This window comes from Canis lupus, chromosome 26 (genome assembly GCF_011100685.1).
Source record: "Canis lupus familiaris isolate Mischka breed German Shepherd chromosome 26, alternate assembly UU_Cfam_GSD_1.0, whole genome shotgun sequence".
NCBI lineage: Eukaryota > Metazoa > Chordata > Mammalia > Carnivora > Canidae > Canis > Canis lupus.
The window spans coordinates 18,129,871-18,157,847 of NC_049247.1; the positions used below are offsets into that span (position 1 = coordinate 18,129,871).

Consider the following 27,977-nt stretch of genomic DNA (forward strand, 5'->3'; position numbering starts at 1 on the left):
ACACGGCGCCGTCAGCAAGGGCTCCCCGCGCTCAGGCCCCTTCCATCTGTTTGGAAATCATCTTCCTCGGTGGTCCTCCACCAGGGCTACACACTACAATTACCTGGGAGCTTTAAAAAATCCCGCTGCCCAGGCTGCACCCAGATCAATTACAGCAGAATCTTTGGGGCTGGGACGCAGCAGCTGTACTTTTTCCTTAAACTTCTAGGTAATTCCAATATGAAGCCCAGTTCTGAGAACCAGCGATCCTACCGATTACTTTGGTCTTCTCAAAAAAACGAAAACCTGCCTAGTGTTTCGGAGTTGGCAGGTTGGCAACGAGGCCTGAGAATCTGCATTCCTAACAAGTTCCTGGGATGCTGCTGGTTCAGGGACCAGACTTTGAGAATTTCACTGGGATTTTATCAGACATTGTATTATAGAGGCTTTATAGTCATGCGGGATATGTTTTAACATGGTGAAAACAGTAGAATACCAAACTCTACATTCACCAGGAGTCAGAATATGAGAAAGAAATACATCAAAATTTTAGTAGGAGCAAAATTACTTTTGAGAGGGTCTCTTTCCAGTTTTCTGCAATATGTAATGCCAAGTTAATCATTATTAAAAAATTTAAATGTCTGTATACAAGAGAGTGCTACCACAAAAGCCTATTTTTTAAAAAATGTTTTTGGCCCATAAGAAACCCAGATAAGTGCAAATTGGAAAAAAAAACCAGTTCCTACGCCAGTAGGAATGATACTGGTTTCATGCTGAGAAAAATCCCCCATCAGGGGACAGTGAGATGTTAAAATGAGCCCATGATCCTCCGCCCCTCAACTCCCCCACCCCCAACCCTGCCACCCTACCTAGGGTGGTCCTTGGTCACCTTGTTGAGAGCAGTTGCTCCTGTCAGGATGATGTGAGAATTTTCCACCTGGATCACTCGCTGGCCCAGCCTCACCAAGTAGGCCCCAATCCCCACAGCTCGGCAGGTCACCTGTGGAGAAAGGAGACCTTCTGAATTCATGAAGCAGGCGTGCCACGCTCCCCACAGCAGGGGACAGGCCAGGAACCCACTGGGCACACATGGAAACTATAGCTTGGCTGCTGGCAACTTGACTGGTGACCAAACAGGACAAGGACAAGCCAGTTCTTTGATCTTACCTGACCATGGCTTCCAGAAAGAACGCGGTTAACTAAGAAGAGTGTTCTGAGGACAGACAGACATGGAATGTTCTGGTTCTTGCTTCATCCAACGCATAGCTGTTTTTTTTTTTTTTTTAAGGATTTATTTACTTATTCATTCATTCATTCATTCGAGAGAGAGAGAGAGTGAGCATAAGCAGGGGGAGCAGAAAGTAGAGGGAAAAGGAGAAGCAGACACCCCACTGAGTAAGGAGCCCCACGTGGGACTTGATTCCAGGACCCTGAGATCAAGACCTGAGCCAAAGACAGATGCTTAGCCCTAGGCACCCCCAAGGCATGGTTCTTATATGTTGCTCTTCTGAGCCATGGTAGCCTCTCACACAACCAGAGGATGTCTAGGAGCCAGTGCAAGACTGGTGAAATCTGAGTAAGGTCTATACCAAGGTCAAGGCACTGTGCCACAATGTCAATGTCCTGGTTTTGATAATGTACCATGGTTACATAGGATACTGTCATGGGGGAAGCTGAGTGAGGGGGCTGAGGACCTCTCTCTACTCTCCTGTAACTTCTGGTGAGTGGTACACTATTTCAAAATTATATATATATGATACATATAGTTATATATGATACCTATATAATTATATATGATTCAAATAAAACATTTTAGAATATATAAAAACATTTTATATAATATATAAAAAACATTTAGAATATATAAAAAGGTATGTATGTTTATAGATATTAAAATAAAAATGTTTTTGGAATATATAAAAATATGTATATAACATATAAAAAGAAAGATATACCTAAAGGTTTATTTTTTATTATGAAATTTATATAAATGATATCTAGAAAACAAGCCTAAGGAAGACAACCATGGCCAGCATTTTCCACCTCGGAAACTGAAAATCCAACACTGAATGTAAAGATAAAGTCTCAAATGACAGTCTACCATGAAAGGGTAGTAGTACTACTAGAAACAGCAAATATTTCTGAAAAGGCCAAGGAAGGGAGTGGGGAGATATTCCTTTAGTACCAATTAAAATCAGATAAAAATGCTCCTAAATCAGCACCTTTTTTAAAAAATTTAAATTCTAGTTAGTTAACATACAGTGCAATATTGGTTTCTGACGTAGAGTTCAGTGATTCATTACTTACATACAACGCCCAGTGCTCAACATAAATGTACCCTCCTTCATAATCATCACCCATGTAGCCCATCCCCGCCCACCTCCCTCCATCAACCCTGTTTGTTCTCTATCATTAAGAGCCTCTTATGGTTTGTTTCCCTCTCTCCTTTTTTTCTTTTCCCCTTCCCATATGTTCATCTGTTTTCTTTCTTAAATGACACGAATGAGATCATAAGGTATTTGTCTCTGACTTATTTTACTTAGCATAATATACTCTAGCTCCATCCACATCATTCCAAATGGCATGATTTCATTCTTTTTGTTGGCTGAGTAATATTCTACTGATAAATATACCAATCTTCTTTATCCATTCATCAGTTGATGGACATCTGGGCTCTTTCCATAGTTTGGCTATTGTTGATAATGCTGCTATACACATCAGGGTGCATGTGCCCCTTCAAATATGTATTTTTTGTACCTTTGAGTAAATACCCAATAGTGCGATTGCTGGATCATAGGGTAGTTCTACTTATAACTTTTTTTTTATAGACTTATTTATTTATTTATGATAGACATAGAGAGAGAGAGGCAGGCTCCGTGCCAGGAGCCCGACGTGGGACTCAATCCTGGGACTCCAGGATGGCGCCCTGGGCCAAAGGCAGGCGCTAAACCGCTGAGCCACCCAGGGATCCCCTACTTATAACTTTTTGAGGAACCTCCATACTGTTCTCAAGAGTGGCTGCACCAGTTTGCATTTCCACCAACAATGCAAAAGGGTTTCCCTTTCTCCACATCCTCACCAACACCTGTTGTTTCTTGTGTTGTTAATTTTAGACATTCTGACAAGTGTGAGGTGATATCTCATTATAGTTTTGTTATCAAAAATGCATATGCATTTCCCTAATGGTAAGTGATATTGAGGATCTTTTCTTATGTCTGTTGGCGATCTTGATGTCTTCTTTGGAAAATTGTCTATTCGTGTCTTCTGCCCATTTCTTTTTTTTTTTTTAATTTTTTTAATTTTTATTTATTTATGATAGTCACACAGAGAGAGAGAGAGAGAGAGGCAGAGACATAGGCAGAAGGAGAAGCAGGCTCCATGCACCGGGAGCCCGACGTGGGATTCGATCCCGGGTCTCCAGGATCGCGCCCTGGGCCAAAGGCAGGCGCCAAACCGCTGCGCCACCCAGGGATCCCTTCTGCCCATTTCTTATCTGGATTATTTGTTTTCTTTGGGTATTGAATTTGATAAGTTCTTTATAGATTTTGGATACCCTTTACCAGATAACATCATTTGCAAATATCTTCTCCCATTCTATAGGCTGCCTTTTAGTTTTGTTGATTGTTTTCTTCCTTTTGCAGAAGCTTTTTTTTTTTTTTTTTAAAGATTTATTTATTTATTTATTCAGAGAGAGCGAAAGAGAGGCAGAGACACAGGCAGAGAGAGAAGCAGGCTCCATGCAGGGAGCCCGACGTGGGACTCGATCCCGGGTCTCCAGGATCACACCCCGGGCTGCAGGCGGCGCTAAACCGCTGCGCCACTGGGGCTGCCCGCAGAAGCTTTTTATCTTGATTAAGTCCCAATAGCTCATTTTTCCTTTTGTGTCCATTGCCGCTGGTGACATGTCTAGTAAAAAGTTGCTACGGCCAATGTCAAAGAGGCTGCTACTGTGTTCCCCTCTAGGATTTTGATGGATTCCTGTCTCACATTAGGTCTTTCATCCATTTTGAATTTATTTTTGTGTACAGTATAAGGAAGTGGTCTAGTTTCATTCTTCTGCATGTTGCTGTCTAGTTTTCCCAATACCATTTGTTCAAGAGATAGTCTTTTTTCCATTGGATATTCTTTCCTGCTTTGTCAAAGATTAGTTGACCATACAGTTGTGGGTTCATTTCTGGGTTCTCTCTTCTGTTCCACTGATCACTGTGCCTGTTTTTGTGCCACTACCATGCTGTCTTGACAACTACAGCTTTATAATATAGCTTGAAATCTGGAATCATAATGCCTCCAATTTTTTTTTTTTTTTTCAGAATTGCCTTGGCTATTCAGTGGTCTTTTGTGGTTCCATACAGATTTTGGGATTGTTTGTTCTAGTTCCGTGAAAAATGCTGGTGGTACTTTGATAGGGATTGCATTAACTATGTAGATTGCTTTGAGTAGTATAGACATTTTAACAATGTTTGTTCTTCCAATCCATAAGCATGGAATGCTTTTTCATTTCTTTGTGTCCTCTTTAATTTCTTTCATAAGCATTGTATAGTTTTCAGAGTATAGATCTTTAATCTCTTTAGTTAAGTTTATTCCTAGTTATCTTATTGTTTTGGTTACAATTGCAATTGGGATCCATTCCTTGATTTCTTTTTCTGCTGCTTCGTTATTAATGTAAATATTTATACCTTTTAAATAAGAAGAGATTTGACCATGACTCAAACACATCAACTATAAAAAGATATATTTCCAGATAGTTGTTAAAACTGTAAACCAGGTTTCAAGGATATTGAAGCATTGCCATTGATGTTGATGGGTGTTAATAATAGCATTATGATTCAGTAAAAAAGTAGTGCGTGTGGGAGTCTTTATCTAGTAAAGATCCACACTGGGGCATCCACAGATGGTAAGACAGGATAGAGGCCTTGCTTTAAAATATCTCCAAATAGGGGTGCTTGGGTGGTGCAGCCAGTTAAGTTTCTGACTCTTAGTTCTGGCACAGGTCATGATCTCACAGTCATGAGATCAACCCCCACATCTGGCTTGGTGCTTAGCGCAGAGTCTGCTTGAGTTTCTCTCTCCTTCTCCCTCTGCCCCTACTACCCCACTGCTTACTCTCTCTCTCTCTCAAATAAATAAATACATCTTTAAAAAATATATACCCCCAGATAGGAGAGCAGAGGGATTGAAGACACAGGAATGGCTACATGTTGGTAATCACTGGAGCTGCATGATGACCACATGAGGCTCTTTACTTCTGTGACAGTTTTTAAGATTTTATAAGAGAAAATTGAAAAGGAAAAGGAGAGAAAATAGGAGACTCACCAAGCTGATGGTGACAATTTCTTCGTAAGCCAGGGAGGACTCCCCCGCAATCATACCAGAGCCCCTGAGATTCTCCACGCCCACACCACTGTCCTTCCCGATGATATCCGTGATGACATACCTTCAGGAACCAAAAACAGGTTCAAGATTGAGCTCTAGCCCAGAAAAATTCAAGGCTGATGCACTTCCTCAGGACCCAGGGCAGGAGGGACAAGCAAGGTGAGGGAATAGGAGGTGATAAAGCAGCCAGAGGTGAAATGAAAGCAGGGGTCTAAGACCCTCACAATTGGACCTGAAGTTTCTAGAAGGGCAAGTGCAGCATCAATAATCACCCTTCCAACCAAAAATGTCTGCCTATTTGGAGGCTGTCCTAATAAAATGTCACCCCTACCCTACATGCCTCCATAAACAATCTAGAATAGAGTTTGGTCTACAGAGAGATGGGGAAAGCTGCTTAATTCACAATCAATCAGTTGAGGTTCAATGGCCAGAGAAGTGTGAGACACTGTGCAGCCTAACCCCCATTAAATGTTCTGACAAGGTCTGCAGTAAAGATGTTTGTTAGATCCCATTTTATTTTTTTAAGATTTTATTTATTTATTCATGAGAGACACAGAGAGAGAGAGGCAGAGATACACGCAGAGGGAGAAGCAGGCTCCATGCAGGGAGCCTGATGTGGGACTCGATCCTGGGACTCCAGGATCCTGCCCTGGGTCGAAGGCAGGCACTAAACTGCTGAGCCACCCAGGGATCCCCTAGATTCCATTTTAAACCCAGAGTTTCTCAACTTACTTGACTATGGAAACGGTTTTTCACCACCACCCCCACCACCCCAACATATCACCAACTAATATCCCAGAAAACCTAGCCTGGGAAATTCTGATTTTGTCAACTTAAAAGAAAAAAAAAAACCCACAACATTCCCTAGAAAAGAGAGCTGGTAGCTTTGGACCTCCTCACAGAGCAGATCCTCGCCCTGCCCACACCTAGCAGCTTGCCAAATCACTGCTGTGTCAGCTTCGCTAACTTGATCATAAATGTGAGCCTGCTGTTCCAGGGACGTCATGAGAATCCAGTCTAATTCTTCCTGTGTGTGGTACTATGTTTGTGAAAGCCACGACTCATTTAGGGGTGGCAAGGATGGGCTCACCCTGAAGAAAGCCTCAGGTGTCCTAGTCATCAGTGTCTGGAAGGCTCAGGGTCCCACTGTACAAACATCACCATCACATTTGAAAGTATCACCCATGAGCCCCGAGGCAAAGACAAGGACTTCCATTAGTAGCTGAAATGGACCACAGGCCAAATGAAGGAGCTATCAGATAAACTACTTACCTGGATTCTCCATCTTCCTCGATGTGTTTACAATGGACAGAGTTCAGGGAGCTGATTGTGGTGTAGTCTTTGGGGGTCAGGTACAAGTATTTAAATCCCTTAAAAAATATATATACATACTCCAGTGAGGTTATGAATCCAGTTCCCTGCATTAGACAGCCACTGTTTTTTTAAAAACTGTTAACACTGTAGGGGCGGATGTTAATAACAAGTTAACAATGTGTTAACAGCACAGTTAACGTGTCTGACGTTAATCCCATATTAATAATAGCTATAAACTGAAGGTCTGATTAGTGCCAAGCACTTTCTTTCCACTTATCCTTACCCACAACCTCCTGTTTTTCCTGCTCTAAATCAGTTCCCGAATCACCTTTTCACCCCCGTTTCCCTAAGGCATCTGTTCTTTTTCCCCCTTATTGCCAGCTCCTTCCACGAAATTTTATTATAAAGTTTATATGTGTATGTAGGCATATGTATATGTGCACATACGTGTGTGTGTGTGTGTGTACAAATGTATATATGCTTTTTACATGAAAAGAATGATTTCTGCTCCCTTTGGCAGGACAATATCACTACTTTGAGAATGCATGCTCTGGTTGCAAATAATAACTGTCCTCTGCATTTTCACATCACAAAATGTGTGCTTTTCTCTTGTGTGTTTTTATATTTTAAAAGATTTTATTCATTTATTTGAGAGAGAAAGAGCACAGGCAGGGGGAGCAGCAGGCAGAGGTTCAGGGAGAATCAGGCTCCCCGCTGAGCAGGGAGCCTGATGTGGGACTGGATCCCAGGACCTTGGGATCATGACCTGAGCCGAAGGCAGATGCTTAATGGACTGAGCCACCCAAGTGCCCCCATTGTACATTTTATTGTGGCCAGTGTCTCTGCATCTCCCAGATGATTTCTAAGAATTCTCTGAGGCCGGGAACACATCTTATTCACCTTTGCATCCTCAGTGTATACTGCATCCAGGGGATGCTCAGTGTTTATAAACATCTCTTCATGAATGGATAAAGAAGATGTGGTCTATGTATACAATGGAATATTACTCAGCCATTAGAAACGACAAATACCCACCATTTGCTTCGACGTGGAGGGACCTGGAGGGTATTGTGCTGAATGAAATAAGTTAATCAGAAAAGGACAAACATTATATGGTCTCATTCATCTGGGGAATATAAAAATTAGTGAAAGGAAATAAAGGGAAAGGAGAAAATGAGTGAAAATATCAGTGAGGGTGACAAAACATGAGAGACACCTAACTCTGGGAAATGAACAAGGGGTAGTGGAAGGGGAAGTGGGTGAGGAGTTGGGGTGGCTGGGTGATAGGCACTGAGGGGGCATTGGCAGGATGAGCACTGGGTGTTATGCTATATGTTGGCAAATTGAACTCCAATAAAAATTTAAAAAAATTAAAAAATCTCTTCATTATTAATCTCCTAAAAAGGTACCTTTTTAGACATTTTTTTCCCTAACTGCCACTCCCTCCCGTGAAATTTTTAAGACTGATATACTGTATGCCTTTTATGTACGGGTATCTGTGCTTGATATACAAAGAGCACTGAGATTCTTTCCAGCCTCTTGTGGGCACTGTCCCCTCCCAGGGGCGCATCACCCCACCATGCTGGCTCCGAGACGTACTTTGTGGGGGTCTCCTGGGTCCACCCAAGCCACTTGGAATATGTGCTTGATCTCCTCTGCAAGGCCAATACAGGCCCCACTGTTGGCTGCAAGGTAGATTTTGGGGATACCCTCTGCCCGGGCCATCTCCGACGCCCGCAAGTACAGGAGGTCTTCTCCCATGCCAAAGGATCCAATGCGGAATGTGATGTCATTGCTGATGACGATCACGTTCCGCCCTTCTGGATACTCTGGGGTCTTGAATCTCATTTTGAAGGCCACCATGCCCACCTGCCGAGAGGACAGATGCACAAGGAAAACCATTTATGTCTTCAGGGGTACATTTTTGGAAAGGGTGACTCCAGCCAGGGTCGGGGCTCTGGAGCATTCTTACCTCATTCCCTCCAGGGAGACGGTTCATCTCCACTAGCTGACCCTGAGGGTCCAGCACCAGCTCTGTGTAGGTCAGGATGTCTTTGGGGTATTTGTCCGGGGTGCCCCACAATTTAAAGAGAGCCTAGAGATGGGGAAAGAAAGAGAAAACCTGAAGTACCCATTTGGGAGGCACATTTTCTAGTTCTTTCTTTCTTTTTTAAAATCATGAACAATTCAAAGCACACAGAAAAACATGCAGGATAATAAATACCCAAGCACTTATCGTGTGGTTTTGTCAAATCATAATTTCTCCATCGTTGCTTTTGAATTTTTTAAAGGAATAAGAAAAATGCAACTGAAGCCCCTGGTGTACCCCTCCCTCCCCGACGCCTGATAAACCATTGTCCTGAATTTAGTGTCTACAAGTCCTGTGCATGTTTTTACATTTTTCATTATATATGCATACATTTTAAACATGTGGGGGTGCCTGGCTGGCTCAGTCAGAAAAACATGCAACTCCTGATCTCAGGGTTGTGGGTTCAAGCCCTAATGTAGGGTGTAGAGATTACTTAAAAATAAAATCTTAAAAAAATTAAGTCTAAATTATGTCTCTACACCTCACATGGGGCTTGAACCCACAACCCTGAGACCAACAGTCGTGTGTTCTTCCAATTGAGCCAGCCGGGTGCTCCTACAGAACTTAAACTTTAAATAAATGGTCTCGCACTGGACACACCTTTCTACACCTTGCCCCTTTGGCTCCTCCGTATGTTTGAGAGATTTGTACATATTGAGAAATTTAACTCTAGTTCATTTTCTCTGCTATTCAGTTTCCATCGTATGAACAGATCACAGCTTACTTATTCATAACACTTTTTAAGGAACATTTTTTAAAAAGATTTTATTTATTTATTCATGAGAGACACAGATTGAGAGAGAGAGAGAGGCACAGACACAGGCAGAGGGAGAAGCAGGTTCCATGCAAGGAGCCCGATGTGGGACTCGATTCCAGGACTCCAGGATCACACCCTGGGCCGAAGGCAGCGCTAAACTGCTGAGCCACCCAGGCTGCCCTTTCAAGGAACATTTAAGCTGCTTCCAATACTACACTACTAATGATAAGGCTGTAATGAGCACTTTAAAAAAATTTATTTATTTATTTATTTATTTGAGAGAGAGAGAGAAAGAGCAGGGGGAGGGCAGAGTTGGACAGATTCCATGCTGAACAGGGAGCCTGATGGGCTCCATCCCAGGACCCTGAGATCATAACCTGAGCTAAAGTCAGGTATTTAACCAACTGAGCCACCAGATGCCCCTGTAATGAACATTCTGATGGTTCCTTCTTATAAACAGATGAGAGTCTCACCAGGTGAGTACCTAGGAGCAGACTCACTGGGTCAGAGGGTTTGTGAAGCTTCAAGTTTACTCAGTATTATCAAATTGCTCTCTCATTTTTCAAAACCCTTTACAGTCTAAGTAAGAAGATGTAAGAACTGCTTTGCTCCATATACTTGCCAATACTTAGTTTTGTCAAATATTTTAATGTTTATCCATCTGCTGGATATGAAATTGTATTGTGGTATTGACCTGTACTTCACTGATTATTGTAAGGTGAGAACCTTTGAATATGTTTATTGACCATGTAAGTTTCTTTTTTTGCTAATTTCCTGCTGTTGATAACTCCTGCCCATATTTTTTATACCTTTGTGTTTTTTTTGTTTTTTTTTTTCTAATTGATTTATTAGTGCTCTTTAGATAATCTAGTTGTAATCCCTTTCTGGTAATAGGCATTGATATAGATTCTCCCTATCCGGGGCTCATCTTTCCTTATTTACATAAAGATCTTCAAAATTTTAATAGAGTCAAGTTTATGGGTCTTTTCCTATACAGTTAAGCTTTTAATTGACTCCAAGTGACTTTAATCCTCTTGAAGCTTATTTCTGTATACTAGATAAGGCAGAAATCAAAATTTATTTTTTCCAATGATATAAGTCCTCCTTTACCTACAGGAGATATGCACCAAGACATCCAGTAGATGCCTGAAACCTCTGACAATACAGAACCCTATACATACTATGGGTTTTTTTTCTATACATACATAACTATGATAAAGTTTAATTTATAAATTAGGCATAGTAGCATTTATAACAATAATAAAAGAAAAATTATAACAATACACCACAATAAAAGTTAACATGGTCTTTCTCTCAAACTATAATAAATTCACCCTTCTTCCTGTGATAATGTGCAATGACAAAATGCCTACATGATGAGATAAAGTGAAGGGCATGATGTAGGCATTGTGACACAGCATTAGGCTAACACTGAACTTCTGAACATACATCAGGAGGAGGATCATCTGCTTCTAGATTGCAGATGGGCACAGGTAACTAAAACTATGGAAAGTGAAGCCATGGATAAGAGGGAACCACCACACCGTTTGGTGAAGTTTATTCGCAATTCATAATCCCACCTTTGCATTCTATAAAGGCTCTGTTTATGAGTGGGTCTGATTTTAGGCTCTATACTGTTCTACAGGTCTATTTATCTAGCTCTCTTACAACAATACAATGTAGGGAATACTGCTACTTTAAAACAAGTAATGACATTGGCTAAAATGAGTCTTTTTGACTGTTCTTTTTCAATATTGTTTTTGTTATTCATAAGCTTTTGCTTTTCCATATGAATTTTTAAGTTTCACAACAAATTTTTGGAATTATATGGAATGTATTAATTTGGACAGAACTAATATCTTTACAATATTGAATTTTCCCATCAATGGGCAATATATACCCCTCCATTGGGCATAATATACCCCTCCATTTATTTAGGCTTAAAGTGTCTCAATAGGGTTTTCAAATTTCCTCCATAAAGGTTCTGTATGTTTTTTATTTATTCACATGTAACCTTGTAGCTTATCTTACTTTTTTCCAACTACATTTTACTATTACTGCTGGTCTATGAGAATGCAGTTAAGTTTTGTATACTGATCTTGTATCTAGCAATCCTGATTTATTATTTCATTGGTTCTAAAGAGTTTTTAATTTCTTATATAGACATTTATATCATCTGCAAAAACACCATTTTGCTTTTTTTCTCTTGCATTTCAGTCTTTACACTTATTTCTTTTTCTTATCCTATTGCATTGGCCAGAAACTTCAGTAAAAAAAATGTTAATAGATATGATAATAATGGATATCTCTGTCCTGTATCTGTCTTTCTAACATTTCACCATTAGGTACTATTGACTTTAGATTAATATCTTTTATCAAGATAAATTCCCTTCTATTCTTAGTTTACTAAAAGTTTTTACTATAAACAGATATGATCTTCTCAAATACTTTTTTGCATCCATTAAAAAATTTTAATTTTTTCTTAATCTATTAGTATGGTAAGGTACTTTAATAGACTTCTTAATACCAAATCATATAAGCTGCTACAGGATAAATCTTAGTCCAATTTAAAGAAAATCATTACTGGATTTCATTTACTAATATTTTATTTATGACTTTTATGTTCATGTTCATGTTCATAAATGAGACAACCAATTTTCCTTCTCCTAATATTCTAATCTTAATACATATTAAGCTAGTAATAACCTGATAAAATGAGTGAAGCAGCATTTCCCTTGTTTTTTTCTACTCTCTAAACAATTTGTATACAAAGGGAATTAGCCTATGCCTGAAGGGAACTGACGCCTTCCTGTCTACAGGGTAAGGTCCTTGGTCATGGGTTCATGAACATCATTTATAAGGCAATGGAAGGGATGTAAACAGATATCCATGGCACCAATGCTAGCCTGTTCAGTCTCCTTGGAAGGCCCTACTACATTAAAAAAAAAAAAAAGGGCATAGTAACAACACTTCAAGGAAACACTAAAATGTTACTGTAGTCATCAATGGTGAATAGATTACATAAGTGTGGAATTTTATGCTGATTCCTATTTTTCTATATTTTCTAATGTATACTTTAATCAGAAAAACACAAGACATTATTTTTTAAAAGTAGACTAAAAATTCCTCAAAGGCAATGAGTGATTGCCTCTTCCTCATGGGTTACTTACCCTTAGAATAGTGCCTGGGAGGTGGCAGGAACTTAATAAATGAACATTAAAAAGACCAGAGGAAAGGGTGCCTGGGTGGGTCAGTCAGTTAAGTGTCCAACTCTTTATTTTGGCTCAGGTCATGATCTCAGAGTCGTGAGATCGAGCCCCACATCTGGCACTGCACTCAGCACAAAGTCTGCTTGAGGTTCTGTCTCTGCCCCTCCCCAAGCTCACATGCTCTCTCGCTCTCTCTATGAAATAAATAAATAAATCTTAAAAAAAAAAAAGGCCAGAAAGAAACACATAAAAATATCAATGTGTCTTTAAGACATGGAACTATGAGTCACTTTTTTCTTTTTTTCCATGCTCCTTTACTTTCCAAAGTTTCTATATTATATTACTTTTTATCACTGGGAGGAAAGTAGGTTCATTTTAGAAAAAAATACTAGGAAGGCATTCCCAATATTGATTTCTTTTTCTTCATGAAGACTTCGTTCTTCAGACTGAGGTCTTCAGAAGAGGAACTAAGGGCAGGGAGTGTGGGGCTGGTAGAGTCCCTGAGGGGGACCCAGGGTGGTGCCACAGCAAAGCTGTAGGACTTGCCTGCCTGAACATCTCGGGGAAGTCGTAGACATAGGTGGTGCCCAGGGACTGGGCCTGGAATCGCTTGGCCTGAAGCAGATCCTTGGTGACATAGGGAGTGTTGATCAGCATCCCATGCTGGGGTCCCTGTTTATTGCCAAAGGAATGAAACATGATCTGGAAAAAAAGAAAGAAAAACAGAGTGAAGGAAGGAATTTTCAGAGAAGCATAGTCCTGTCCAATTTACTCCTACTCCTCCCTCAATGAAAGTGTGGTGGAAGTAAGGAAAGCATATCACATCACATGACAAAGTAAGTGCCCCAGAGAGCTAATCTTCTTACCTCTGCCACTGTGGACAAGCAGAACAAGAAGGGACAGTGGCAGGTATAGGAGCATAGTTCCAAAAATGTGACCCTCATAGTACTTTTCACACACACAAAACCAAACATGAGGGTACAAAAACTGGTGAGATCTGAATAAAGTCTACATTTGAATTAATAGTACTATACTGTTGCCAATTTCCTGCTTTGGCAAGGTCCTGTGGTTATGCTAAGATGACATCATTGGGAGAAGTTGGGTGAAGGGTACATGAGAACTCTCCACAATATTTTTCCCCTCTGTACTATTTTTCTAACTTCCTGGGAGTCTTTAATAATTTAAAGAGTTATATATTTAAAAATGGAAGTCAATAGGATATTTGATTCAGTTTACAAACATCTGTTCTAAAACCATGGTTGGGGGAAAATACCCATTTTCTTAAGTGAACCAACCTGGGAGTTGCATTACAATCAACCACAGCATTCCACATCTTTTCCCAAACATGGTCCTAAAATGGATTAAATTTGAGATTGATTCTCTTTCCCAGGGGAATGAACAACTGGGATTCAGAAGCTTACATGTTTATTGCAAACTCTGAGGAGCTACCCCAATACAGTATGGCAAGGCAAGACAGACACCAAATATTTCAGTCTGTGTCTTGCTCTCAGGAGCAGACTTGATATGCCTCTGCTTGGATTTGCATCTCTATGGCACTTCCCCTCTCCCCAGCCTTACATTTCCAGATCTGGGGTCAGTGACTTCCTTGTAGAGGCTGATGTCCAGGTAGTAGCCCGACTCATTGGTGATGAACAGGCGGATGGGAACAGCCCTGCCAGTGGTGGTCTGGCGGATGTTGATCTTGACCTCAGCCTGCAGCACGCGGAGTTTCCACAGCCGGCTGCCATAGCGCATAACCATGGAACGCACGGACTCTTCAATCTGCCCCAAATCACAGCAATTCCCATCTCAAGGTTAGTTCCATAAAAAACTTGTAATAAATAATTCTAGCACTGACAATAAGCAAATGATGACATCCACTGAATGCAAAATACCCAGGACATAGTACGTATCCAACAACTATTAGCCAATAATAACCACAGGTGCCATGCTAAGCATGTCAAGAGCATTATCTCATTTCATCCTCATAATTACTCAGAGAGGCTGGCATTTTTATACTCCAGTGACAGATGAGGAAACGGAGGCTGGTAAGCAACAGAGCTAGTATGCCTACATGACATCATCTTTATCTCCACCACGTAGCTCAAGGGTTTGCATTTTTCTCTTCTGGGAACCATGTGGGTTGGTGGAGCTGGGACATCAGCACAGGTCCTCTGCACCCCACAGATGCCAAGCTGATGACCCAGGACTTCTTTCATCCCAGAATCACCAGTATCAACTCTGTCCGCTCATGAAGAACCAGCCATGGAAGAATGGTTCTTTTTCCCTTTTCCTTCCACATACGGTCCCCAAAAAAGCTGGGAATAAGGGACAAAATTTTGTCTTGCAAGACACTTTGGACATTTGTGCCATCCTAAAAGTGGAGCGTGCTGCCTATAGGGTGACCATCAGAACAGGGGTGATCCTAAGGGTGGTGGCAAAAATGTGGTCCTGGAATTAAATGATAGAAGGTTGTCCACCCACAACAATTGAGGCTCAAATACACACATACGTGTCCTGGAACTTAGGTCTCGCATGCAAGGAGACAAGACCCCAAAGCAGCAAGGCACAAAGTGCCATAGGCCCCTGGGAAAGCTGAACCCAGAGCATCCCCAGAGGCAAGACCTTAAGAGGGTCCATGATGACGGTGGGCACGAAGTTCAGGAAGATGTGGTTGCAGTCTGTACGCACGGTAGTGTTGTTGAACGCCACTTCCAGCTCATCCATGGCTTCCAGGAGCAGACGCTCACCCTCGTTCTGCAAGTACTCGAAGGAAGCTTCCTGCCAAAGTCAGGGAGATGGATGCAAGAGCGAGGGGCACAAGGCTGGAAACGGAACCTCACACAGAAGGGAGCAGAAAGCATTGCCCCATCTCCAAAAAGTGTGCCAGGTGAGAAGGGCAGAGCCCTGCCTCTGAAGGTAAAAACGTGTCAAAGGCTATCCAGCATATTCACCATGTCTTTTATTTTCTGTATTGTGATGCTCTGACAACGAGGCCATACTGACGCTGGAGGGACTACCCCTTCCAGGGTGGCCAACTTCTAGAGATGGTAAATGACTCCCCTCTAGGCATGCTTTTCAAATGCCAACCAGGAAATCCAGAGCACATACCTCCTCTTCTTTGGGCTCTCATATTCCAGGTCACTATCCACCTGCCCTAATCACCCCAGGCCCAGGTATCAGACAACTAGAGACAGCCCCTTGGCTCAAGAACCTACTGAAATTATTTAGATGAGCCAATCCCAAGCCTGCCTATCCTGCCTCACTGGTTGTTCCTTCCCGCAGAAACCACAACACTCTTACACACATTTCCCTTTCTTCCCCTGCCTCCCACCAACCCTGGTGCTTCCCTATACGGTGCCCCACAGTATGATGTGCCCTCTCCTCTTGGGATCTGAGAGTGACAATCTTTTCAGGGGCAACTGTTTCCTGATCTGTTGTCCTTACTGTTCCTGAAAATAACAAAACTTATTAAAATATCTAGTTGAATGAGGTAGCAAAAAAACTGATGTTAGCTTAACATCCACCAGGAGAGGATTCGGAAAACAAAACAAAACAAAACAAAACCCCAAACCATTACATACACAGTACATCCAAGAAAGGACAAAGCATGAGGTAGACCATCTTCATTAATATGGAAGATGAGGTGTACAAGGAACTGACCAGTAAAATCATGTCCAATTGGTTTGTCCACCCTGAGCTCCCATCTGTAGCATTACACCTGCAACTCCTTGTACACAATCATACCTAGAAAGGGTCACCAACAGGGCTGACCCCTGCTGAGTGGTGGGATTCTGGGTCTTTCTCCTGATTTTTAAAGATTTTATTTATTTATTCATGAGACACACACACACACACACACACACACACACAGAGGCAGAGACATAGGCAGAGGGAGAAGCAGGCTCCCTGTGGGGAGCCCGATGCAAGACTCGATCCTGGACTCTGGGATCATGCCCTGAGCTGAAGGCAGACACACAACCACTGAGCCACCCAGGCATCCCCCTCCTTAATTTTTAAAAGTAGTTTTCTTTTTTTTTTTTTTTTAATTTATTTATGATAGTCACACAGAGAGAGAGAGAGGCAGAGACACAGGCAGAGGGAGAAGCAGGCTCCATGCACCGGGAGCCCGACGTGGGATTCGATCCCGGGTCTCCAGGATCGCGCCCTGGGCCAGAGGCAGGCGCCAAACCGCTGCGCCACCCAGGGATCCCTTAAAAGTAGTTTTCAGTATTGTTTGAAAAGTTCACAGTACAATCATAAATCACTTGTCTGAATGCAAGAAACAATGAAAATGAAACATGATAAGCAACTACAAGAAACTCCTTTAATAAACCAGTATCTTTCTACCTTCTCAATTCCCTCTCAAGCAGACAGATCCATGTGACACAAGAAACATCCACGTGTGCTGCCAGCTGGGACACGCAAAGAAGCCACTTTGCTGTCCACTCCCACCATACTCCCCAGACTGGAGCGTCCCAAGGGCATAGCTGTGTGTGCCCAGTGCACCCCGTGATCCCCAGCATAGAGCAGGGGCTCAGTGAAGGGAAAGCCAGCACACAAGTGACAAAGCTCAGATGGAGAAAGAAACAGTCCGTGGCATTTTACCTTTGTAACAAGGTCTGAGTGCCTGATGATGGCGCGGATAAAGAACCTGTGGTCTGTCACTTCTGCACCTTCTTGCACTTTGGCAGCGCCCAGGTAAAGGTGCATCTTGTGGTTGGCACAGGGCACAGCAGTCAGATCAAAGTTGCGCATCCGGCTGAGCTCCAGCTGGAAAGCCAGGGCAGGCTCCAGGTGTCGGTAAATGCGATCTTCTGCAAACTGGCCCAGCCAGAAAGCAAAGACAGACACACAGACAAGACACTGAATTTGACATGGGGGCCAAATGCCTGTTTGGTCCACACCCTGTCTTAGAGAACCCTGGTGTTTGTGGCTTTAGCACTCAGGGAGGTAGCCTTCATCACGTCACCTGTGAACAACCCCAGGGCTCAGAGATCGGGGGTTTGGGAAGGTCCAGAGGGGAGCTGCAAGCACCACCAGTCTTGCATGCTGGCACGAGCTTCTCAGCTCCTGGGTGAGCCTACCTAGTAGCCAGCACCTGCCAGCACAACTGGCCTCTGCTCTGCCACAACACAGAGTAGCTCTCGAGAAGTCACTAATCCGAGTTTTATCTATGGAAACTGGTCCCCAAAGCAACAGACAGTGCTAGAGACTGAAGCAGAGAGAAAATGAAGACCCTAACAGAAGGATGGGTCTTAACTAGAAACGAAAGGTTTTAGATAAATTAAGCTACAAGATACTGAAGAGGATGGAGTCTTGAGTCTGTGTTGGGAATAGGCCCACCTGTTCTAAAATAGGGATCAGCAAAGCTTTTCTTAAAGGGCCAGAGAGGGAACGTGTGAGGCTGGTGAGCCACACGGTTGGTCACAGCCACGCCATCTCTGCCACTTGTATGAGAAAGCCGCAGCACACAATAGGAGATCAAGCAGGTGTGGCTGTGTTCCCATCAAACTCTGTTTATAAAAATAGGCAGCCGGCCAGCAAGAACATAAGAAGAAGATGTTGGGAGAGCCTTCCGAGGACAAAATGATTCAGATGAGGGAGACACCGGAGTGAAGGCTGAAAGGATGGGAAGCATGGGGTCTGAGCTTCACAGGGAAACATAATCCCAGAGGAAGGCTGGAGACTACACAGAAGTTACATACATGTTCTGGAATACAAGGGTACCTTAAGGACTGGGGACTATTACTCTTCCTGAATATCAAAGAGAGGCAAGAACAGTATCAGTGCTTTATGTCATACCTCGTCTCTTGCTCTGAATGTGAAAAACTTGGGAAATTCTTTCTGTAAAAGAAATCCATACAAAAAAACAATGAAATCAACCAAGACTCATTTAAATACTGATATATTTGTTAGTGAATTTTTCTTAACCATAATCCCATCTGCTTCTAGAATGAATTATTTGGAAAACCTTTTCTTTTTTTATTTTTTAAAAAATATTTTATTTATTTATTTAGAGAGAGAGACAAGCATGAGCAGGGGACGGGCAGAAGAAGAAACAGGCTCCCGCTGATCATGGAGCCCAATATGGGGTTCAATCCCAGAACCCCGAGATCATGTTCTGAGCTGAAGGCAGACGCTTAACCAACTGAACCACCCAGGTGCCCCAAAACCTTCTTTTTTAGCAATAGCTCTCTTCCACCCCCATCTACAGAGTAAACATCAAATCAATGGCACTGAGTCTTTAGGAATGTTAAGGACTCACAGATGAACTGAGAATCACACTGACCTCTTGAGCAATCAGGAATGTGATTCTTCGGAGTCCATAATCCACAAGGATGTTTTTCTGCATTAGAAACCAAACACACACAAAAACAACAACAACAAAAAAAAACCACACATAATGGAATAGTATTTAGCAATAAAAAGAAATAGTATTTAGCAATAAAAAGAAAGCAATAAAAAGAAATAAAAAGTAGTAATACTAAGTTCCCACATGGATGAATCTTGAAAACATGATGCTGAGTCAAAGACACCAGTCACAAAAGACCTCATATTGCATGATTCCATTTATATGAAAACATCTAGAATAGGCAGATCCACAAGAGACAGAAGATAGATTCATGGTTGCCTAGGGCGGGGGAGAGGGGGAGGTGTTGTGTTGAGGGAAAATGGGACATGATCGCTAACAGGTTTTCTTTTTGTAGGTGATGATGGTGAACATGTTCTAAAATGTATTTATCATAATGATGGTTACACACTGTATGAATAGATCAAAAAGCACTGAATTGTACATTTTCAATGGGGAGATGGTATAATATATGAATTTCATTTAATAAAGCTGTTATATTGGAAAATACATAAACATATATACATATATATATATATACATTTTTTAGCATTTCATGAAATCTTTAATAAAATTGAGGGAAGGTCACCATTATATTAAAAAAAAAAAAAAAGACAAGCTGGGATGGCTTAGCTGGCTCAGTCAGTGGAGCATGCAAATCTTGTTCTTGGGGTTTGTGAGTTTGAGTCCCACACTGGGTGTAGAGATTATCAAAAAATGGAATCTTTAAAAAAAACATGAGTAAAAAAGCACCAAAAAAGTGCACACTATATGACTGTATTTATACAAAATTCGAGAATAGATGAGATTGTGTTGTTAAAACTCAGTAGTGGTCAATTATCTCTGGCAAGAAAGAGAGGAGAACATTCTTTTTTTTTTTTTTTTTTTATCTGAATGCGGGTTACACTGGGGAATCCACTATGAAAAATCATCAGGCTATACTTTATGATTTGTACACATTTTCTATAGATTAAACTGCAATAGGAAAATACCCAAGAAAGGTACAAAACTGTTCTTAATTAATCCCTAAACAAAATAAACATTATCATATATCGTCTTATGGGAAAAGAAAAACCCAAAAGACAAAGAAATATGGTTATTGCCTAACTTGTCCATAAAGTTAAGGAAAATTATTAGGGGAAAGAGTAGTCTTAGTGCATTTCAGAAAGATATAAGTAGACAAACAAAATAATACTTAATGGAATATAAGTTGTAAAGAGAACAGGATAAATCACAAAATAAAGGGAGTTTTTATGTGGGAAAACCATCCTGTTAGGGGGAGCCTGAATCATTAGTTCTCAACTAAGGATGTGTGTTGAATGCATGCATGTGTGTGAGATTGCATATGTATGTGAGTGTGTATGTGGGAAAATACATACATAGGTATCTTATTAATGTAAAAGATTTAAAATACTATCTTAATATATAATATTAAAAGTCTTTTCTTTCCTCCAGCAGGTGTATATTCTTTTATGTCTCCTCTCTTTGGTATGTTATATATTATATACTCTTGTACAGAGGCACATATGTTTAATCATTTCTAGCTCATGGATACCCTCCGAGGTTATTTAGAGAGTGACTTCTTCCCCTTTCACAGCCACAGGGAACCCATGGCACAGTCGTCCATGCTGTGAGGGGTCTTCCCTGCCCACACTTTCCCTAGGTAAGTCTGGCATCCCTCCCATTGCTCTCTCCAGGTAAGAAACACCAACCATCATGAGCATTGTTTGATTTGGTTAAATGGTAGGGTGAGCTCCAACAGCTCAAATGTTACCTTATCCATGCCATGGGATGCCAAGTATAAACCCAGTAAGGACATCACCTATGTCAAGAAGACACCGCTGGAGGGAAATATGCCAATATTTCATCTCAGGGCTAGATAGCAGGGCTGTGAGGAGTTTTTTCTCTTTCTCTTTTTAATATTTTATTTAAATATAATTTGCCAACATACAGTATAACATCCAGTGTGGGTTTTGTTTTATTTTGTTTTATTTTTTTTATTTTTAAAGAATATTTTATTTATTTATTCATGAGAGAGAGAGAGAGAGAGAGAGAGAGAGAGAGACGCAGGCAGAGGGAGAAGCAGGCTCCATGCAGGGAGCCCGACGTGGGACTCGATCCCGGGTCTCCAGGATCAGGCCCTGGGCTGAAGGCGGCGCTAAACCGCTGAGCCACCCGGGCTGCCCAGTGTGGGTTTTGTTTTAAAACCTACTTTTCAGATTTGTCTGAACCTTAAAACATTTTCTACAGTGAACATTATTACATTGTTGATTAATCAAATCAAGTCTAAGTAAATCACAGACAATAATGTCCCTAAGCTTGCAAGGCGTTACCCATGACTCAGCATCACTCACCCCATCTCCTAACCCCAATCACCAGGCCACGTCCTCTGAGGGATGCCAAGTCAGAGGAGGCATCCCTCCCACTTGGCTGATATGGCCAATGCAACAAAGTGCAGGTAAATAGACGAACAACAACTGAAAATGTCCAAGTGTTCTTCAAGTTCAGACCAACTCAGGAGAACTAACAGACAGACGGCATGCCTGGTAGACTTGATTGATTTAGGAGTTAGATATCTCAGCATCCCATTTTACAGAAGGGAAAACTAAGGATTAGAGAAGTAAAGTAACCTGCCCAAGTACCTTCCTGCTGTTTTGACTACCTCCCCTGGTCAAGCTGCTCCACATCTGTTTGCACGTTAAGTCCTTGAGCATATATCACAACTGTCCCTGCTGCCAGGGTGAGAATATATGTTGGCAACAGCCACATGTAATTTCTAAGAACAAGCTCTTCACATAGATGGCTAGCAGTGTAAGCAATTCTTTAAAGGTTTTGAGTTTTCTGCATTATCTCAACAAAAACATTCCCTCCAAACTCTTCACTGAATGTGTCCTCCAAGTGGCATATACACTGCCTTATTTCATCATTCATTGCACAGGCAAAGTGGGTGTACAGTTGACCCTTGAACAATGTGAGGATTAGGGGTGCCCACCTCCTGCACAGCTAAAAATCCATGTATAACTTTTGACTCCCCAAGAACTTAACTATGAATATTCTACCATTGACCAGAAACCTTACCAGTAACATGAACAGTCAATGCTTTTTGCATTTTATATGTTTATACACCATAGTCTTACAATAAAGGAAGCCAATAAAAATGAAGTATTAAGAAAATTACAAGGAAGAGAAAATACACTTACAGGACTATACTGTATTTGTCAGGAAAAAGTCTGCATATGAGTGCACCTGCATAGTTTAAACCATTTGTTCAAGGGTCAATTGTGTATGTGTATTTTTTTTTTTTAGAGATATAATGGTAGAGGCGGGGAGAGGCAGAGAAGAGGGAGAATCTTAGGCAGGTTCCACATCCAGCCCAGAGCCCAGTGCAGAGCTCTATCTCACCACCCTGAGATCATGACTTGAGCCGAAATCAAGACTCATATGCTCAACCTAGTCACTCAGGCACTCCTATACTTTGTCTTTTTAATTGTTACAACACTTGGGAAGAAAGAAATGTTGCCCCTGTATTACTGGGGGAGAAGCTAAGGCTCTACCGAGTTCAGCCACTTCCGCCCAAGGTTACCAGCTCCAAGGAATAGGGGAGACCAGGTCTGTGGCTCTGAAGTACACAGCAGGACTTAGGCACATGTGACACCTCTCCATCACAAGCCCCTCCTTCCTCCTTCAGTGACTCAGGACCAGAGGCATGCCCGGCATACCTTGGACTGCACAAATGTCCGGAAAATTGGAACCAGCAGCTCGTCTTCCAGGTGATCCGCGTACTGGAGGGCCACATTGAGGATGTGAATGGGCTCTTCTCGGAGGTTCTGGGAGAGCAAAACAAAGGCAGGTGGTGGAAGGACTCAGGGGCCCCAGCCTGTACCCTCCTCAGCATGCTCCCTGCTCTGACACTGACCTTGCTGTCTTCTTCAGAGTACAGGGAAGTACAGGCCTTGCTGAAGAGGGGAGCTTCCCTGGGCACATTGGCAAAGCAGGAGATGACTTCGTCAAAGTTCCTAGGGGCGCAGGGTGGAGAGGCAGGGATGAGGGGCTACTGCCCCGTGATGTCAAAGGTTAAGATTTATCTCCAGGCACATGGGAGACTTGGGTCTTCCCTCCTTCCCACCCACTGCTCTACAAGCTCATCTGATGCAGAGCTCACATGGTTCCTGACCAGGTCCAAGGCACTGCCTATGGGGTCTTTCCCAAAAGGGAAGAGGGAACCTATGTGATCTGAGATCATGAATAAAAGAAAGGGCGTCCAGCATGCTGGGGCATCAGCTGGACTCCCCCTGTTTCAGGCTGGGAGACCCTCACACCTCACCAACCCCAAATCAGCTAAGGCTGTTGTGAAGTTACAACAAGAGAATCCAAGCATGATGCACAGAGGAATAGGTTGGGGCAAAGGCCAGTAATGACAGGACTAATCACTGACATTGATTGACCATGTCATTTTTACTTTAACTACACTTTATTGTTGTTATTATTATTTTTTAAGTAGGCTCCTCACCCACCCAATGTGGGGCTTGAACCCATAATCCTGAGGTCAAGAATTGCCAACCAAGCACCCCTCCCTTCTTAAACTATACTTTGTTTTTTAAAAATCTTTTAAAAGATTTTATTTATTTGAGAGAGAGCAAGTGAGTGCACAAGCAGGAGCCCAGAACAGGGAGCCCTGTGTGACGGGGCTCAATCCCAGGACCTCCAGAATCATGACCTGAGCCAAATGCAGACACTTAACCAACTGAGCCACCCAGGTGCCCCAACTATATTTTAAATACAATATTTAATATATACTATCTCATTTAATTTTCCCAGTGATCCTATAAAGTAGATCCTTCTCTTATCCCCATCATAAAGATGGGAAAACAAAGGCACAGAGAGGTAAAATAATTTTCTCAAAGTCTCAGTGTGGAAGTGCACAGTCAGACAGTCTACACAAATGAACAAGTGGGGGCCAGGGAAAGCCTGCTTGGCCCCTCTGCTCAGGGTGTCTGAGAGACTGAGCCATTCTGGGTACCTTGTGAAGTCCTCAAATCTCCTGAAGGCGACCATGGCCCCCATCCGCTGGCACAGTGGGGAGAAGCCGCTGTCCATGAAGAGCTCGGTGCTGTGCCTGAGCAGGTCGGGGTTGGTGATGCTGATGGGCACAGCCATCCTATGGGGGGACCAGAAGAGGGGAACAAAGGAGCTACTTGAAGCTCTGGCCCCAAGCACTTGTTCCTGCCCTGGAAGTTTCAGTGAGCCAGACTAGCATTAGAGGCCTCCCCTTTAAGCAGGGCTTAAAATTTGGAGATGGAGGGGACTGGGATCTGGGGCTAAGAGTCTTGTCTGATTACTCAGGCCCTGGAACAGACTAGGAGTTCAGCAAGTGAGGGATGAATTAATGAATGAATGATGCATACATGCATGCACACAGACAAGTCCAGCCTCAACATGGTCCCAGGGAAATCCAAGATCAGGAACTTGACCTTAGAGAATGAACACAGTGCCAATTTCTCCTGGACAGCCCAGCCCTGGGTGGCTGGTGAAAAGGCAGACTTGGTTCTAGAGAGACATGCCAGGCCTCTGCTCCTCCAGTGCCTCTGCCTCCATCAAACCTGTCCTTGGGACAGGGTCAGAAACCAAAACTGGCCCCTCAGCCAGCAGCTCATCGGAGTTTAGCTGGTCCCTGCCTCCCAGGACTAGCTATTCACCAGCAGCAAGCACAAATGGATCCCCCAGAGCAATGACAATTGCGCCCTGGAGTCAAGTGAAGAAGGGAATGTTTATTAGATGGGGTACAGAAAAGTCAAAAGAGCAGGCCTGGGGCTACCCTCCTAAAAAGGCAACTTGCCTCCAAGGCTACCCTTTGGCTGATATCTGAGAACTTGGGGAGGAGGAGTCCCACCATTCCCTAAATGATAAGAGGCTCACTGTGCCCAAATTGTTTGTACCATGTGGTTTGTGCCAACCACCTACTTTCCTTCTGGGGTCTGGGATTTGGGTACATGCTTGGCTGAGGACATCCACATGACCAGTTCCCCACAAAAATCCTGGGTGCTGAGTCTCTAACCAGATGCTGGACAGCACTGCACACAGGTCATCGTAGCTCACTGTCAGGGGGATGAAGTACATCCTATGTGACTCCCTTGGGGAGGACTCTTGAAAGCTTGTACCAGAGGATACCCCATGACCCTTTTCCTCTTGCTGACTGTGCTTTGTTTCATGTCCTTTCACTGTGACAAGTCACAGACAGGAGCATGATATATACTACTTAGCCCTGTAAACCTTCTTAGCAAATCCTCAAATCTGCTCTTGGGAGACCCCTGACCCAGGTGGGCGGTGGCCTCTATGCCTTCCTGTCCGGTACCCCTGAAATCACCATCCAGGCCCCCTGCTCCTGGACAGCTAAATGCAGAGTAGCAAACTGGCATGGCAGCAGAAGCTGAATTCAGCCCATGGACTGACTGTAGTCACTGCAGCATTTTTAATTCTCATACATTAATTACCTTATCACAGTGAAAAGTTGAAGAATTTCATTTTTTAAAAGATTTTATTTATTTATTTATTTGGGAGAGAGAGAGAGAGATCACAGAGGCAAAGGGAATAGCAGAGTCATCACTGAGTAGGGAGCCTGACATGGGGCTCGATCCCAGGACCCTGTGATCATGACCTGAGCTAAGACAGACACTTAACTAAGTCACCTAGGCGCCCCTCATTTTTTTAAAGTCTGGATGTCCTGCTTCTCTTGTGGAGGGGAAAAAGGGAGAGATTTGGTCTAGCTGGACCATGTTCCTGGAGCTAGAACAGCAGCCCCTCAGGTAGGGCCATACTCTCCAGGTCTTACCTCCTGGCCAGGCTCACAGAACTCTGGGTCTGCCCCTAAGTCCTGGCTGTGCCCTGCATGAAGCTCTGCTGGCCTCTGGTCTGACCTCCCCATCCTGGTCCTCCGAACTAATTCACCGTGTGTCTGGTTCTACAGCCAGGCCCTCCTGGGAGGTGGGACTTTACTCGCCATAGCCCTTCCCAGAGGCCCTGAAGAGCGGGGTTAGGGGCAGCTGCAGGCAGGGTCTACTCTGAAGACCCAGGCCTAGAGGAAGATTCTGGAGCTCCCAGCCAATAGCCACAGCAAGGACCTGAGACTGTCAGGGAATCCCACCAGGGCCCTCGGTGTCTGTGTTGGTCAAAATGGGACCCTGTGCCCACACTGACGGTCCCAACAAGTAACCCAAATATGTGTACAGGTTCCATCTAAGAAACGAGTTGTGACTGACCCACAGCATTTAGGAGAACCACCTTCTATCCTAACTGGGTTGAACTGCTAAGACAACAAAATAAAAAAAAATAAAAATAAATATAAAAAAAACCAGAATGCCTCCTCACAGGCAGTTTCAAAAGCCCTTACACCACACCTCCCACAGTTCCCAAATGATTCCAGGGCCACAAACACTTTGTTTCCTTTTCTCTCAAATGGACAAAATATCATGCTCTCTCTCTTTTTTAAATAAGAGTAAAAATAAATGATAAATACAAAAGGAGGTGCCTCATTGAGAAGCACTTCTTTTCTTCATCCATAGCCAAACAACACCCTTCTTCTTAAAAGCAACAGACAGAAAAACATATGCTTTCAAACCCCCAAGAGATCCTAATATTCCCCGCTTCAAGAAATCATGAATCCTGTTGCCCATAGAGACACAAGATCTGATTAATTCACGGCCCAAATCATGATGAAACTGTTCTAGCCACAAGCCAGGCCTGTGGGGACCCCCAGGAGAACTGGACCCAGAGGCATGGGGGAGAGGGAAAGGGAATGCTCCAGATCTCAAGGAGACATGTTTACTTTAGCTGAAGGTAACTCACTCTACCTGACCAGGATGGTACTTCGGGTCCTGAAATAAGATGCATTAAGAAAACACACACACTAGTGTGTCCCCAAATGAGAACTTCATGGGGATCCAGAGGATCTGTAGGTGCTGCAGGGGGTACTCTGACAGGAGAGGCACATGGCTCAAATCCCTACTACCCCATATGAATGAGCAGCTGGGCTTGTGCCAAGGGAAGATGTCAAATGGAGATGAAAACACATTTTTGGCCAACAGATGGTGAGGACTGAATGAAACAGTATGGAAAGCTTAGCATGGTGCCTGACCAACAGCATGCCATCAGGCAGTACCAACACAGTAATAATCATCCCAGGGGTCCCTAATGTTCACCAACAACTTTCCACATGTCAGGCACTGCCCTAAATGCCACATGCTTCTTGTCACATTTATTCTTCATAATGGTTTAGGAAAGAACTGTTGAATAGAACTTTCTGTGGTGACGGAATGTTCTAGAACTGCAATATCCAATATGGCAGCCACAAACCACATGTGGCTGTTGAGCACTTTAAGTGTTGCTGGTACGACTAAGGAAAAATTAAAAATTTAATTTCACTCGTTTTAATTTAAAGAGGCATATATGGGTAGTGGTTACTATACTGGGCAGTGCAGGTGGATGGGGTAGACACTGGATTATCTCTACAGATGAGAGAACGGAGATGCAGGGAGATCCCACAGGGGAGAAGTGGTATCCCTGATGTCTCCCCAGACATACTCGCTGGGTCCCACCAGAGGCAGGACCTACACTGGTCAGGAAGAAAAACACACATGCCACACCAGGGTGTGGACCATCCCATACCTGTTTGGGTGGGAAGAGGGCAGCATGAACTGGAATTCCACCACACAGGTGCCGTCCGGGAGCTGTCGGTGCTGCAAGCTGTTTAACTCATAGGCAATGTAGCCCCTCCGCACATAAACCTAATGAAGCAGAAGCCGCAGAAGACATTCTCTCAGAGGGCGTTGCAGAGTGCCTTCAAAACCTGACAAAACTCAGGCTGGAGGGATACCATAATGATCTCTAAGTGTTCTCCAAGCAGTAGCA

General features: G+C 43.0%; 1 protein-coding gene across 5 annotated transcripts in view; it reads right to left on the minus strand.

Annotated features, from left to right (window-relative positions):
* Window positions 1–27,977, minus strand: part of ACACB (acetyl-CoA carboxylase beta) — a 131,926-nt gene that overhangs the window by 13,024 nt on the left and 90,925 nt on the right. For all 5 annotated transcript variants that reach the window (XM_038575404.1, XM_038575405.1, XM_038575406.1 and 2 more), the window contains 15 exons: window positions 27,735–27,853; window positions 24,094–24,231; window positions 22,990–23,089; window positions 22,793–22,900; window positions 19,014–19,070; window positions 18,527–18,568; window positions 17,330–17,545; window positions 15,347–15,502; window positions 14,300–14,503; window positions 13,268–13,423; window positions 8,639–8,761; window positions 8,266–8,535; window positions 6,625–6,722; window positions 5,293–5,413; window positions 869–979 (listed from right to left, as the gene is read on the minus strand). In XM_038575404.1, coding sequence (XP_038431332.1) covers window positions 869–979; window positions 5,293–5,413; window positions 6,625–6,722; window positions 8,266–8,535; window positions 8,639–8,761; window positions 13,268–13,423; window positions 14,300–14,503; window positions 15,347–15,502; window positions 17,330–17,545; window positions 18,527–18,568; window positions 19,014–19,070; window positions 22,793–22,900; window positions 22,990–23,089; window positions 24,094–24,231; window positions 27,735–27,853 — 2,019 coding nt within the window. The remainder of the gene's footprint in view (window positions 1–868; window positions 980–5,292; window positions 5,414–6,624; window positions 6,723–8,265; window positions 8,536–8,638; window positions 8,762–13,267; window positions 13,424–14,299; window positions 14,504–15,346; window positions 15,503–17,329; window positions 17,546–18,526; window positions 18,569–19,013; window positions 19,071–22,792; window positions 22,901–22,989; window positions 23,090–24,093; window positions 24,232–27,734; window positions 27,854–27,977) is intronic.